Genomic DNA, 15,032 nt, shown 5'->3' on the forward strand with positions numbered 1-15,032 from the left:
GAAAAATACACTATGTGACTGCTTCGCCGACCTATCTACCTGAACTGACGGCTTCTAGTGTCTATACATACGTATTAGCATCAACCAATTCCTCAGCACCTCCAAGGGTTCCACCACACCATTTTCTTATGTACATCCTCAGGTGACAAGGCTTTTAAAATGGTACATTAATATTTGAAATTAACATGCTAAATTATGGAAAGCCAATGAAGAGGGAGGTGATGTTGAAGCAAAATTTACAGTCAAAATATAATATAAATTGCAGTTTCTGAAATTTAATGAGAAACAGAAAAGCAGGACAGCTAAATTCCAATATATGTAATTTTTTTTTTAAAAAGACAGAAGTGACCATTGTTGCAAAAATCATTCACAATCTTCTCCATCTCTTTCATGTTAGATGCACCTTAAAGCTAAAAACCTAACCTCCTTGCATGACTTAGCATCAATTTTTTTTTTGATAACTTGCACCTTGGGGTATTTTGTAAATGAAAATCTTAGACAGTACAAGGGAGAAACATAAGGTTTGTACATATTAAAATCAACTTGCAGATGGCACAAGTCTATATAGAGAATCTAAAGTTAAAGCTCAGAACAGAAATAGCAGTATTAGATTATGGCCCACCAAGCTCCAGCACAATTCAGTAAAACATAGTTGATTCTCTACCTTAAACATCATTTTCTTGCCCTAACTCTACATTTTCAATTCCTTCAATATCCAGAAATCTTGCACTTGTTTTCAACACAATGACTGCTTGTCCATGGTCCTCTGCCTCAGAGTTTTGCAAAACTTCACCACCCAAATGGTTCATGCCTTATTTTACAGGATGATGGAGAGAAAAAGATCCTGGTACATTAGTTACGTTTAATCTGCATTTTCTTTTCTTTTAGATTTCCAGCAAATACAGTACGTCACCTTTGGATAATATAATGGCTCGCCATGCCAGAAATTTAATTACTATGATACTGAGGTGAGAGCTGATTTCACTCACTCTCTCCATGATCTGAGGCAGTGAAGACTGCCCCACCTGCTGTGCTCCGCGCTCACTAAGATGATGAACTGATAAGTGAAGCTTTAGGTCTACTCCGGGGTCCAGATCTGAGGATGTCGTTTCGCACTTCAATTGTTGGCATGATTTGTGTTTCTCCCCTTTCTCTTGTGAATCAGGTGTTGGTCTTTTATTTTTATTAATTGGGTTCTTTTGGGTTTCTTGCTTTGTGGCTACCTGTAAGCAAACAAATCTCAAAGCGGTATAATTCTTTGATAATAAATGTATTATGAAGTCCACAGAGATTGGGTATACAATAAAATAAGATACCATTCACAAGAGCAAAATGGTTTTCCTAAACTAGCAATTCTCATGTGGTCATCATAGAACATGTCAAAACTGCAAGCACACTCAGCTGCACAACCTACAATGGATTGTAAACGATTAAAGCAGGATGTACAAAGCATTCTACATAAAAATTAACTGGTTGCAATTCCAAAACAAAACTACAAACCACAGCCAAGATCCAATCAAGAAAATATGAGATCAAAACAAAACCCAGCTGTTACAGCTGACTAATTCTGAACAATCTGAAATTAATCTTTACCTAGTGTTTTGCAAATAGCATTAAATTTGGCCCTTGCATAAATAGCTGCTAATACACATTCTGGAATGACTTTCTCGACTCAATAGTTGAGTGAAAAATCAGTTTGCAATGAAATGTATTCAGATATTAATAAGAGCAGAAACAAAAGTTGGATTCTTTACAGATGAGACTCTGAAGTGATTGACATTGCATCCAATTGCTTTTAAAACAATAAAAGCAAACTATAGAGTCAGAGTCATACATCAAAGAAAAAGGCCCTTCGGCCTAACTCATCCATGCCGACAAGACACCAAATTACTCTGACCCCAATTGCTGCATTTGCTCTATATCCCTCGATTCCAAGGGTTCAGCAAACCCCTTGCTTAATGGTTTTGGTCCATGGCATAATTAAGGTTGGGATTGCCCAGCTCTATTTGTTTCCTATCAATATACATGTCCAAAATTTCTTTAAACATTATGATTGCACCTGCCTCTATGACCTGTGTAATAAACATGCCCTTCAGATCTCCTTTAAGTCTTTTCCCTCTCAACCTTAAGCCTATGTCCTCTAGTTTTAGCTTCCCTGCTCTTGGATGAAGTCTTATTCAACCTATCAATGGCCTGTATAATTTTATAAACATCTACAAGGCTACTTCTCAGGCTCTTTTGCTCCACTGAGAATCATCCCAGCTTATCCATCTCTCCTTATAACTAAAGTACGTGTACACACAAAGCTCTCCATTTCAGGCAACATCTTTCAGAATCACTGATGCACTTTTTCTCATTCTACCACATCCTCTCCAGTCACGTACAACATGTTCCAATTTTTATACTGAATACCCTGCTTATGAAGAGAAGCTAAATATCATATTCACTACATTATCCACCAGCATCACTATTTTCAGGGAGCTATGAATTGCACCTCAAGATCCTTCTGAACAACGCTTCTTAAGTGTCTGCCAATTACAGTACATGTACAGCCAGTATTAGACAAACGAAAATGCATTACCTCACATTTCTCTGGTTAAACTCCGTCACTACTTTGCAGCTGATCTATGTCCCTCTACATTCTTACGAAACTATCTAAATCTTCACCAACTTTGTTATTATAGGTGAACTTAATTATGAAACCATAGATATTCTATACATGACAACCAAAAGCTCACAGGGCTGTACTTTAATGGCTTATCACTATCACCCTATGCTCAGGGACCATCACTGTGACTGAGAAAGCACTTTCAGTATATGACAAAGCATGACTTTCAATATTTGTGCTAACTTTCTATTGACTCAAAATGTTAATGCTCATGCAGAAAGTATCATATCATTAAGGGCCCAAATTTGATACCTCCCTTATTCCATCTCTATGGATCATAGACAGTAAATAAAAACAGGGCCACAAGTAGGACCACATGTCTGTGGGGCATTCTTAAGTGGAGATAAGAACCATAAGCCTGCTCACTCTTAAGTCTCCAACCTTTCAATGAAGAGCAATGTGCACAAATTTCAGATTAGGACAGGAGTTAAAAATATATTTCTTCTGCTTCTTATGCAACCTTCATTGGCTTATGAAGTGTAAGCACAAAGTTGAGCCAAATGGATAGATGGACCCGAATATGTTGTTATGCTTATTATTCAATTTTAATGGCAGCAATACAGAATTAACTCAAGGGAATAAGTGGTAGAAATATTGCAGAACCGTTTCTAAATGAACATTTGATGAATATTCTTGTTTCTTACACTGCAGACAATAATTTTGAGGTATAGTTTTATAGGTGCTTCAGTAAAGCGGTGATTTGTTATTAGTAATCATAAATAGCAAGTTATTTGGCCATACAATGCATTCTATATATATCAAATGGAGACTTAATCTGTACAGAACTCTTTAATGGATGTCTTTAAATTTTAAAAAAAGGCACAGGAAGCATGTCTCCTCTGTTCCAGATTACCAAATCATACTCATTTAGAACATACAACAGTACAGCCAGAGGCATGGGCCCTTCAGCCCACAATGTTGTGCCAAACCAAATAAATCAGTAATCAAATGGCCAACTAAACTAATCCCTTATGTCTGCACAATGCCCATGTCCCAGATACTCATGTAGCTATCCAAGTTTCTCCTAAAAATCTCTAATGTGTCTGCCTCTACCCCCACCCTGGCAGCACATTCCAGGCACCCACCACTCTCAATGTAGTAAAACTTGCCTCCCACATCTCCTTTAAAAATACCCCCTCATACTCAAATGCATACTCTGGCATTAGCAATTTCAACTATGGGAGAGGGGTACTGCCTGCCTACTCCATCTGTGCCTCTCATAATCTTATAAATCTCTATCTGTTCTCCCCTCAGCCTCCGCTGCTACACAGAAACATCCAAAGTTCGCACAGTCTTTTGTTATAGCATATGCCCTCTAACCTGGTAAATCTCTTCTGCATCTTCTCCAAAGCCTCAAATTTGCCCACACTTTTTCCACAGTATAAACAAATTAATATTATGTGGAACAGAATTTCTCAATTCAGTACAGATTGAAACTACATTATATTTGATGAACTGAAGGAAACGAACACAAATAGATGAATGAATAGATGGACACAGAAACAAAACGCAAGATGACATTAAATTTGAGAGCAGGTTCAATCAATGGGAAATAGCAAATGGGGAATGAAAAGCACAGATGGATATGCATAATGGGAATATAAATGGTCAAAGAATAGGTAACTAGACCAGAAAATGTCAAAATGTAAACAAAAAGACAGATCAGTCATTGAAACTTTTTGCAGAGTATGGCAGTTCAGAAAAGTTTAATGAGACTCTCCAAACTCCCAGTAACCAACACTGGATGATATCTACATAATGTAAGGATATATCATTCGGGAGGCAGAGGCGGAGATAGATAGATAGATAGGAGTTATCAGGAGGTAGTCACACCAAAGAACCAAGATTTAGGCAGATGGGTGACAGTCCAGAGAAGCAGGGGGAGCAGGCAGAGAGAGCAGAGCACCCCTGCGGCCATTCCCATTAACAATAAGTATACCGTACTGGATACTGTTGATGGGGATGACCTACCAGGAATGAGATGCAGTGGTCCTGCCTCTGGCACAGAGGTTGAACCCTCAACTAGAAAGGGGAGGAGGGAAGAGAAGAGTGCGATAGTTTTAGGGGATTCTATAGTTAGGGGGGCAGATAGGAGATTTTGTGGGGCAGATCGGGAGTCTCGGATGGTATGTTGCCTCCCTGGTGCCAGGGTCCGGGACATCTCAGATCGGGTGCAGGCTATTCTTGAGAACGAGGGCATGAACCCAGATGTAGTGGTCCATGCAGGGACCAACAATGTAGGTAAGGTGAGTGAGGGGGTCCTGCTTAGAGAGTTCAGGGAGTTAGGAGTGAAGCTGAAAGGCAGGACCTCCAGGGTGACAATCTCAGGATTGCTACCTGTGCCATGTGCGAGTGAGGCGAAGAATAGAATGATTATGCACATTAATACGAGGCTGAGAGCATGGTGCAGGAAGGAAGGGTTCAGGTTTTTGGATAATTGGTCTTTGTTCCAGGGACATTGGGATCTGTTTCGAAGGGACGGTCTACATCTGAACCGGAGGGGTACTAGCATTCTTGCAGGAGTGTTTGCCAGTGCTGCTCGGGGGGGTTTAAACTAGATGTGCAGGGGGCAGGGATCCAGATCCAGAGGGTTGGTCAGAAGGAGCATGGGATTAAATGTGTAGAAGGTTTGGGTAATCTTGAGAAGGTCATCAAAATTCAGGGTGCAATTATCCCGATGGAAGTTCAAGGAGCTGGGTTAGGTACAGTAGACAGTCTTTTAAGCAAAGAGAGGAGGAATGGGCTAAGAATTCTATACTTGAATGCACGTAGTGTCAGAAATAAGGCAGATGAGCTTGAAGCTCAGATGAAAATGGGGAACTACGATATTGTTGGGATAACGGAGACATGGCTGCAAGGGGATCAGGCCTGGGAATTGAGTGTACCAGGGTATACGTGCTATTGTAGAGACAGAAATATGGGAAGAGGGGGTGGGGTGGCCCTGTTGGTAAGGAATGAGATTCAGTCCTTAGCAAGAGGTGACTTGGGAACAGGGGAAGTAGAGTCTGTGTGGATTGAGCTGAGGAACAGCAAGGGTAAAAAGACCCTAATGGGTGTTGTGTACAGGCCCCCAAACAGTAGCGTGGATATTGGGTACAAGTTGATTAGGGAGTTAACATTGGCATGTGCTAAAGGTAATATAGTCGTTATGGGAGATTTCAATATGCAGGTGAACTGGGAGAATCAGGTAGGTGCTGGACCCCAGGATAGGGAGTTTGTGGAGTGTCTAAGGGATGTATTTTTGGAACAGCTTGTGCTTGAGCCAACCAGGAACGAGGCTATTTTGGACTTGGTGATGTGTAATGAACAGGAATTGATAAGTGATCTTGAAGTAAAGGAGCCATTAGGAAGTAGTGATCATAACATAAGTTTTTATCTACAATTTGAGAGGGATAAGGGCAGATCAGAGGTGTCAGTGTTGCAATTAAATAAAGGAGACTACGGAGCCATGAGGGAAGAGCTGGCCAAAGTTAAATGGGCGGATGCCCTGGCAGGAAAGACAGTGGATCAGCAGTGGCAGATATTCTTGGGCATAATACAAAAGATGCAAAAGCAGTTCATTCCATTGAGAAGGAAGGATTCAAAGAGGGGGAAGGGGCCACAGTGGTTGACAAAGGAAGTCAGAGATTGTATAGCATTAAAGAAAAAGAAGTACAACAGGGCTAAGATGAGTGGGAATACAGATGATTGGGAAAGTTTTAAGGAGCAGCAGATCTTAACTAAAAAAGCAATATGGAGAGAAAAAATCAGGTATGAGCTCAGTCTAGCCAGGAATATAAAAGGGGATAGCAAAAGCTTTTTTAGCTATGTGAAGAGAAAGAAGATAGTTAAGAACAATGTTGACCCCTTGAAGAATGAATTGGGAGAAATTGTTATGGGAAACAGGGAAATGGCAACAGAATTTAATGCGTACTTTAGATCTGTCTTCACCAGGGAGGACACAAGCAATCTCCCAGATATATGGATGGGCCAGGGTCATAAGATATCAGAGGAATTGAGACAGATTGACATTAGGAAAGAAACTGTGATGAGTAGACTGGTAAGACTGAAGGCTAATAAATCCCCGGGTCCAGATGGACTGCATCCGAGGGTTCTAAAAGTGGTGGCTCAGGAAATTGCGGATGCATTGGTAATCATTTTCCAATGTTCCTTAGATTCAGGATCAGTTCCTGAAGGTTGGAGAGTGGCTAATGTTATCCCACTTTTCAAGAAGGGAGGGAAGGAGAAAATGGAGAACTATCGCCCTGTTAGCCTAACGTCAGTTGTGGGGAAGATGCTTGAGTCCATTATTAAGGACGAAATAGTGGCACATCTAGATGGCAGAAATAGGATTAGACCGAGCCAGCATGGATTTACCAAGGGCAAATCATGCTTGACTAATCTGTTGGAGTTTTTTGAGGGTGTAACAAGGATGTTAGACGAGGGTAAGCCAGTGGATGTTGTATACCTAGATTTTCAGAAGGCATTCGATAAGGTGCCACATAGGAGAGATTGGTGAGTAAAATCAGAGCTCATGGCATTGGGGGCAGGGTTTCAACATGGATAGAAAACTGGTTGGCAGATAGAAAGCAAAGGGTAGCAGTGAATGGGTGTTTCTCGGACTGGCTGGAGGTGACTAGTGGGGTACCACAGGGCTCTGTATTGGGACCACAGCTCTTTACGATTTATGTCAATGATTTAGATGAGGGCATTGAAAACTATATCAGCAAGTTTGCTGACGATACTAAACTGGGTGGCAGTGTGACATGCGAAGAGGACGTTAGGAGAATACAGGGAGACTTGGATAGGCTGGGTGAGTGGGCAGATACTTGGCAGATGGCATTCAATGTGAATAAATGTGAAGTTATCCACTTTGGAAGCAGGAACAAGAGGGCAGAGTATTGTCTGAACGGTGTAGAGTTAGGTAAGGGAGAAATGCAAAGAGACCTAGGAGTCCTAGTTCACCAGTCAATGAAGGTGAATGAGCAAGTGCAACAGGCAGTGAAGAGGGCAAATGGAATGTTGGCCTTTGTTACAAGGGGAATTGAATACAAGAGCAAGGATGTCCTTTTGCATATGTACAGGGCCCTGGTGAGACCACACCTGGAATATTGTGTACAGTTTTGGTCTCCAGGTTTAAGGAAGGACATTCTGGCAGTTGAGGAAGTGCAGCGTAGATTCACTAGGTTGATTCCTGGGATGGCAGGGCTGTCTTATGCAGAGAGATTGGAGAGATTGGGCTTGTACACGCTGGAATTGAGGAGATTGAGAGGGGATCTGATTGAAACGTTTAAGATAATTAAAGGATTTGATAGGATTGAGGCAGGAAATATGTTCCAGATGTTGGGACAGTCCAGTACCAGAGGGCATGGATTGAGAATAAGAGGTCAGTTATTTAAAACAGAGTTGAGGAAGAGCTTCTTCTCCCAGAGAGTTGTGCAGGTGTGGAATGCACTACCTCGGAAGACGGTGGAGGCCAATTCTCTGGATGCTTTCAAGAAGGAGCTAGATAGATATCTGATGGATAGGGGAATCAAGGGATATGGAGACAAGGCAGGGACTGGGTATTGATAGTGAATGATCAGCCATGATCTCAGAATGGCGGTGCAGACTCGAGGGGCCGAATGGTCTACTTCTGCACCTATTGTCTATTGTCTATCGCTAGAGAAGGAAGCAAAGAGAAAACACATTGAAATCTTGCTTCTACTCAGAAGAAATGTCGAGCTCACATTCAAGATTTTTTGAAACAAGCAGCTACTGATTTCAAATTAAGGGCCACAGGTTTAATCTTGGAAAACAGAAAACATAGGTTATATCAAAATACTGTACTTCAACACAGAGAACACTGAATGTGCAAAACAGTTTCTAATGGCAGGTGCAGTAAGAACACGATGAGAAATAAATTCACTATAGACTTTAACACCAATTTCTTTCTAACTTTTCTCCTACATCACAGCATTGGTTGCTTAGCCTATCTATTCTGGCTTGCTTTTTCAAGCAATCCACAAGTTCCAGTATCTTCTCTTTACCCCACAAATGTCACTTTCAAATATTCATCCAAATTCTACTTAAAATTTAATCTGTACCCAAGCTGTGCATCCCGGACCATAACTGCTGCCGAAAAGAACTTTTCCTCACAACATCCCTGGATTTTATGCTCCTACAAGATACTGTATTAAATTAGAGCTTTTTCACTTCTGCATATTTATAAGGGAATTTAACAAATTGCTCCTAAAAGTTCTGGTAGAGAACCATAAACAGATTTAGGTTAGGACTAACTGACCAATGAAAACAGAGAATTTGTATATGAAAAACACAATTGAATATGGAGAACTAAATTTGCTCATGAAAAATCAAGAGAAACAAAAATTACAAACTACCTGCATGCTGTCTGAAAGGAATAATCTAAGTTGCACTGAATGTGCAAAGGAAGGTTGAAGCAAGATTATTCATTTAGTTAGATTACAAGTTGAAAACAGCCAATGGATAAACATCCTCCTGTTAACTTTTTGGGGAATATCTTGGACGTTCTCTCGGAATGGAAAGCAATGACAAATGAAAAACATCCCAGAGGTTACTAAGTATATCACTAACGTGGGAGAAGGCTTTTAGAAAGAACAAACATCTTTAAAAATATTTGCGAAACACAACCTATTCTGTGCTAAAATAGCAGATTAACCATTTTATTTTTGAATACTACAAATTGAGTTTCTGCATGAGAAAATTCGGGGAAGGAAGATAAAACAGAAAATAGTAGTGGAAGGGAAAGAAAGATGAACCAACGTACCAGTAAGAGTCGGCGACGCTGTTTGCGTCACCAATAATAAATCTGAATTATTTTCATCCCTGAGAGAATATAGCTTTAGACTGATTGAGATGAATGCCGCTGACATTTTAAGCAAAAAAGAACCTTTGTAATCAAATTGTAGCTTCGATTGTCGTTTCATAATTGCCCGGGGTACAAATTCACGTGTTTCCCAGCAACGTTGTAAGAGCTCACCTTGACAACAACGTCAACTTCTGCTCCAGCATCATCTCCAACTTCTGAGCCTGTCTGGAGAGCCAGTGGTCCACGCCGTGGTAGCGGTAACAGTTCTCCAGCATCAGCCGAAAGTCGGCCACGAAGTCCGTGATGCCACCGTACTGGTTATTGTCGAATTTCTCTTCCATCTTGCGGAACCAAACGGGCTGCGACTGTGGCTGGCAGCCGCCTTCGGACTCGCCGGGCTGCACGAAGGGCGCCGTCAGGGTCTTGTGCTTATCGAGCAGAAACTCGCTTAGGATCCTGCGGCCCTGCTGCACCTCATAACTCGGGTCCTCGGTCTCCGCCTCGCCGTCGCTCTCGCTATCGGCGTGCCCGGGAGACTCGGCCTCCTTGCACCTGCCGTCCGTGTCGGTCTCCGCTCGGGGCCGGCTACTGGACGGAGTGGAGCGCCGCCCGCTGACGCCGTTGACTTTGCAGAGCCTGATGCTGGCTGAGCGAGTCCGGGGCCCGGTGGCCTCGGCCCTCTCCTGCGGCGATTCGCCGCCGCTGTGCGCTGCTCCGGAGACCTCTGGCTGATGCTGGTCTCCGCCGTCTGGGCCTCCCGCCTCATCATTGGGCGCGCACTCCGAGACTGAGGGCGACTGCTCTACACTCGAGCCCGCTGCTACACCGGCGCCGCTCCGTTCATCGCTCGCAGGCCGCGGCCTCTTGCTTCTCCTCCGCGCCGTCGGGTTCGGTTTGTCCTCTTCGACCGAGCTGTCGTTTCTCCGTCGCCGCGGCGCCGCAGATGCCGCCTCTCCGCCGCCGCCTCCCTCACCAGCTCCTGCCGCGGCCAACGCCGCCTCTTCCATCCTGCGCCAGGCCGCAGGCACCACGGAGTCGCTCTGAAGCCGGGCCCGGGGAGGAGGAAGGGGGGCGGAGGCTGGTAGTGGACGGAGACCCCGGGCTCGGGCCGGAGCCGGACCTCAACTCCCCTCTTGCTGCCGCCCTTGATGGAACGAGCCGGGAAGATGGTGGCGACACGGAGCCGCTACCACCGCCGGCTCGGCCTACAGCCCTCGGCTTCGCTATCGGGCAACCTCCAGCGCTTGGCTTTGGCCTCGCTCTTTCCCTCCCATCCCTTCCCTGCCCCAATTGGATGGCGCCACCTGATTGACACCGGGCGGCGAGAGCCCCGCCGTGCGCTATTGGTCGGCCCGACCCTCGCGAGAGAAAGTCCGGCGTCGCGCGGAGAGGAGCAGGGAGAGGATGCTCGGTCCAAGAATCGATCCCAGCGTTGCAAAATAAATAAACGTGTTCGGACTATTGAAATGTTGGGCCACAATGAACATCAAATATCAGTTGCATTCATTGGAGACTGTTTGCCATGTCCAAGAATTTTTTTTAAGAAGCATCTTGTTTTAGTCTTACAAATTGTAAGCTTTACCTGTCAGCCCGACTGTCTGCCGAATAAATGCTTAATCGCTGCATCTAGAATTTACCCGAGTGTTCTATATGCACATGATGCATTCGCCGCAGTTTCATATTTTTTGTATAGCAAGTGCTTCATTTTAACATGATTGCGAAGAACCACACTGCAGTAATTGAACTACTATATTGGCCGGGAAGTTGGTTGTTGGTTCAGGAACAACTTGTAGCAATCAGGCTCCTGAACCAGCGTGGATAACTTCAATCACCACAACTCTGAACTGACTCTACATCTATGCGCTCACTTTAAGAACTTATTACAACTTGTGTTCTCAGTGTTATTTTTCTCGACGAAGGGGGTTTAGCCATTGGCGTTCGTCAGTCAGTTTCAATATAGTTTTTCGTAAAATTCTATTGTTTCTTTATCATGAATGCCTGCCAGAAAATGAATCGCGGGGTGGTAATAGTACGAAATTTGATAATAAGTTTACTCTTAATGAAACGACGTAATCGAGGCTGATTTGAGGTCAGGAAGCTGGATATCCTGAAATGAAAAACAAACTATTGGAGGTACTCGTTGGCGCGGGAAGTATCTACACAGACAAAAATGTGTCGGTGCTGGAAGGTGCGACGACACACAGGGACACTAGAAGTCGGTGGGGCCACACCGCATCTGTGAAGGGAAATAAACAATTCGGGTCTAGACCTTTACCTGATAATTTCCTCCAGCATTTTTATGCCTTGCTCTAGCATCAATGCAGAAACGGCAAACGCTCCCGGTAAATTAATCGACCTGACGAGTATTGCAGCTGGACTTGTCTCATTGGGAGTTCTCGTTGACGTGCCAAATTTGCACTCACGGAGTGATGACTTAAATCTCGATTTGCTGAGATCGGGATTTATATACAATCTAGTTTTAAATCGACATTTATGTTTTGTTCTATTAATTAGTACTCCAGGCAAGTGGTAGTCAGAGCCACTTGTATTGCGCAGTAATTGCACAATCTATTCATCTTGTAAGAAACTGGCTGGCTGTTATCGCACCTATACTATTATTAATTAATACCGCAATTAATTATTATTATCATTCCCCTAATCAATACCTGAGACTATTCGGCCAATTCTGCCTTTCCCGGTGCTGTGAAAGAATCCTAGTTTGTTTACACTGGTAGCTCTACACTGTCTCTTTAAGTTAAAACTTATCGCTTCCATGATTCATTTAAGTATTGTCATTTGGAAACAGATCCTCCTGCCACTTCAAATTGTTAAAAATTCTGAACGTTTTCCTGACTAAGGGATGTCAATTGATGTTCGCAACACGATTCTCAGCCTTGATTTGCACAGTGAGTTTTTTATGTGAAAGGTGGGTTGGCAGGTTAAAGCTTGAAATATTTTAAATTCCATATCCTGTGTGCGGGCTGAGCAAGCATTAAAACAAAATATCAGTTTAAATCTGCAAGTCATGTCTAAATATATTCTAATTTCCCATCAAAATTTTTTATGACAGCGCAGTACCACACCATCAAATTAAATCCGGTTTAATCAGATTTACGGGTTTCGCTCCCCGAGTCCTGGTCTGTCTCCTGGTGGAGGATCAGTGGCAGTGAGCCCTCTATCCTTGCTCCTCAGCAGCAGCCAAAAGCTACGTCAACCATTAATTGTTTTATCTTCCATTAACATCTGGTTGCCTTTTTAAATATCTTTTGACTTTTCTAATTAATCCTTTAGTTGGTGAGGAGAAGTTTTGTATAGCAAGAAATAGGCATCAATAAAATGATCAAATTCTTCAGAGCTGATGTAATACCTTTTGAAGTGCACTTTTTTGTAATGTAAAGAGTAAGAACACAAAAGACCAATCAAGCAATATATGTGCAGAGTCCTCTGCAGAGAATATTAGTTTAATCTTGGTGGCTGGGGAACTGCTGACACTGATAAAGAGAGTAAAACTGATATTTTTTTGAACAAAAATTAACTATTAAAGAGATAGCAAGCACAAATGCATTAGAACCAAATTCGAAGTTCAAAGTAAATGTTATTTTCAAAGTACATGCATGTCACCATACACAACCCTGAGATTCATTTTCTTGTCGTCATACACAACAAATCTGTTGAACAGTAACTATAACAGGATCAATGAAAGATCGATCAGAGTGCAGGAGACAACAAGCTGTGCCAATACAAATATATATAAATAAATAACATGACATGTATGTCATTTTGGACAATGTCTCCCATCCACTCCATAATGTACTTGTTAGGCACAGGAGTACATTCAGCCAGAGATTCATTCCACCAAGATGCAACACGGAGCATCATAGGAAGTCATTCCTGTCTGTGACCATCAAACTTTACGACTCCTCCCTCGGAGTGTCAGACACTCTGAGCCAATAGGCTGTTCCTGTACTTATTTCCACTTGGCATAATTTACTTATTATTATTTAATTATTTATGGTTTTGTATTGCTATATTTCTACACTATTCTTGGTTGGTGTGACTGTAACAAAACCCAATTTCCCTCGGGATCAATAAAGTATGTTAGTCTGTCTATCTGTCTGAGATAAAGAATCATTGAAAGTCAGATCATTGGTTGCTCGAACATCTCAATGATGGGGCAAGTGAAGTGTGTAGTTGTCCACTTTTGTTCAAGAGCTTGATGACTGAGGGGTAGTAACTGTTCTTAAGCCTGGTGGTATGAGTCCTGAGGCTCTTGCACCTTCTGCCTGATGGCAGCAGTGAGAAGAGAGCATGTCCTGGGTGGAGAGGATCCTTGGTGATAGATGTTGCTTTCCAACGACAGCTTTTCATGTAGATGTGCTCAATGATTTGGAGAGCTTTATCTGGGATGTGGTGGGTTGAATCCAGTACTTTTATGTGGAATTTTCTGTTTAAAAACATTGGTGTTTCTATGCTATGCTCTGCTGTGCTGTGAGGCAGCCAGTCAATATACTCTTACAGGGACTCCTTAATTTCCTTAGGCAGAGTTCACCCAAACTGCTAGAGTTAAGTTCGCCGTATCTGTTACATGTTATGTTGTATGTTATTACATTTTGGGGACTTGTTCTTTCAAGCAATTGACTGGAGGAATTCAGTAGATTGAGCAGCATCTGTGGGAAGACATAAGTTGTCAAAGTTTCAGGGTGAGACCCTGCGTCAGGACTGAGTTCTTGTTTTTCAGGCTGGATGGAGGTTTGCATTGCTGCTCTCCAATGGCCACTATGGCACTCGGCCTGGAGAAGGTGAAACTGGTGAACAGGCCAGTAGAGGTTCAGAGCAGCTGACCAGGGTGCAGACGGTGCTGCTGCCAGCTACTTGAAGACAACGGAGTTGGTGCATGAAAGCAGTGTGCAGTTTAACTGTGAGTCATTGTCATGGACTTTTCTCTTCTGATTGTAAGAGCCTGTTGGACATTGATAACGTGAGATGCTGCAGGCCTGTTTCCCTCGTTTGGTGGTGAGACAGGTGATGAGGCAGGTGACTGTGGTCTTGGTTGTAGTGAGGGCAAGGCCTGAAATGGGCTTGCCTGCTGCAGCAGTCCAGGTGAGACAATGCTGGAGGCAGTAGCGTGGAGTCTGTCCTTGGTTGGAAGCTGGCCTCTCCCATCAGTGCTGCCCTCCAATGTTTGACTGTCAGAATGACAGGCTGATCACCGGGAGCTGTACCATCAATTTGCATGTCGCTCAGGGACTAGTTCTATACATGTGTTTTCTTGGCGTAACGATGCGTGTATGTGTGTGTTTCTATCTAGTTATTTTTAATGTGTTACGTACCCTGTAACTGGGTCACTTACCAGCAAAGATAGAGAGATCCGTTGAAGTCTGATGGTACTATTTTTAACAGCATTTATTGATAAAATACACAAAAATAATATCAATGCAAACATACAGATAATATACGTTGTCAATACTAAATCTAAAAGCACAGGTATAATAATAATCAATAAGAAATAGCTCTATTGTTGTCTAGGGGACAATGTATTGTCCGATGGAAATATAA

General features: G+C 42.8%; 1 protein-coding gene across 1 annotated transcript in view; it reads right to left on the bottom strand.

Moving 5' to 3' along the window:
* The window catches only part of LOC132396768 (uncharacterized protein KIAA2026-like), a 97,163-nt gene extending 83,720 nt beyond the window's left edge, over positions 1 to 13,443 (bottom strand). The window contains exon 1 of the mRNA XM_059974641.1: positions 9,648 to 13,443. Within this exon, the coding sequence (XP_059830624.1) occupies positions 9,648 to 10,483 (836 nt within the window). The 5' untranslated portion in view covers positions 10,484 to 13,443. The remainder of the gene's footprint in view (positions 1 to 9,647) is intronic.
* Positions 13,444 to 15,032: the final 1,589 nt, after the last annotated feature.

Source organism: Hypanus sabinus, chromosome 7 (genome assembly GCF_030144855.1).
Source record: "Hypanus sabinus isolate sHypSab1 chromosome 7, sHypSab1.hap1, whole genome shotgun sequence".
In the NCBI taxonomy this organism is placed as follows: domain Eukaryota; kingdom Metazoa; phylum Chordata; class Chondrichthyes; order Myliobatiformes; family Dasyatidae; genus Hypanus; species Hypanus sabinus.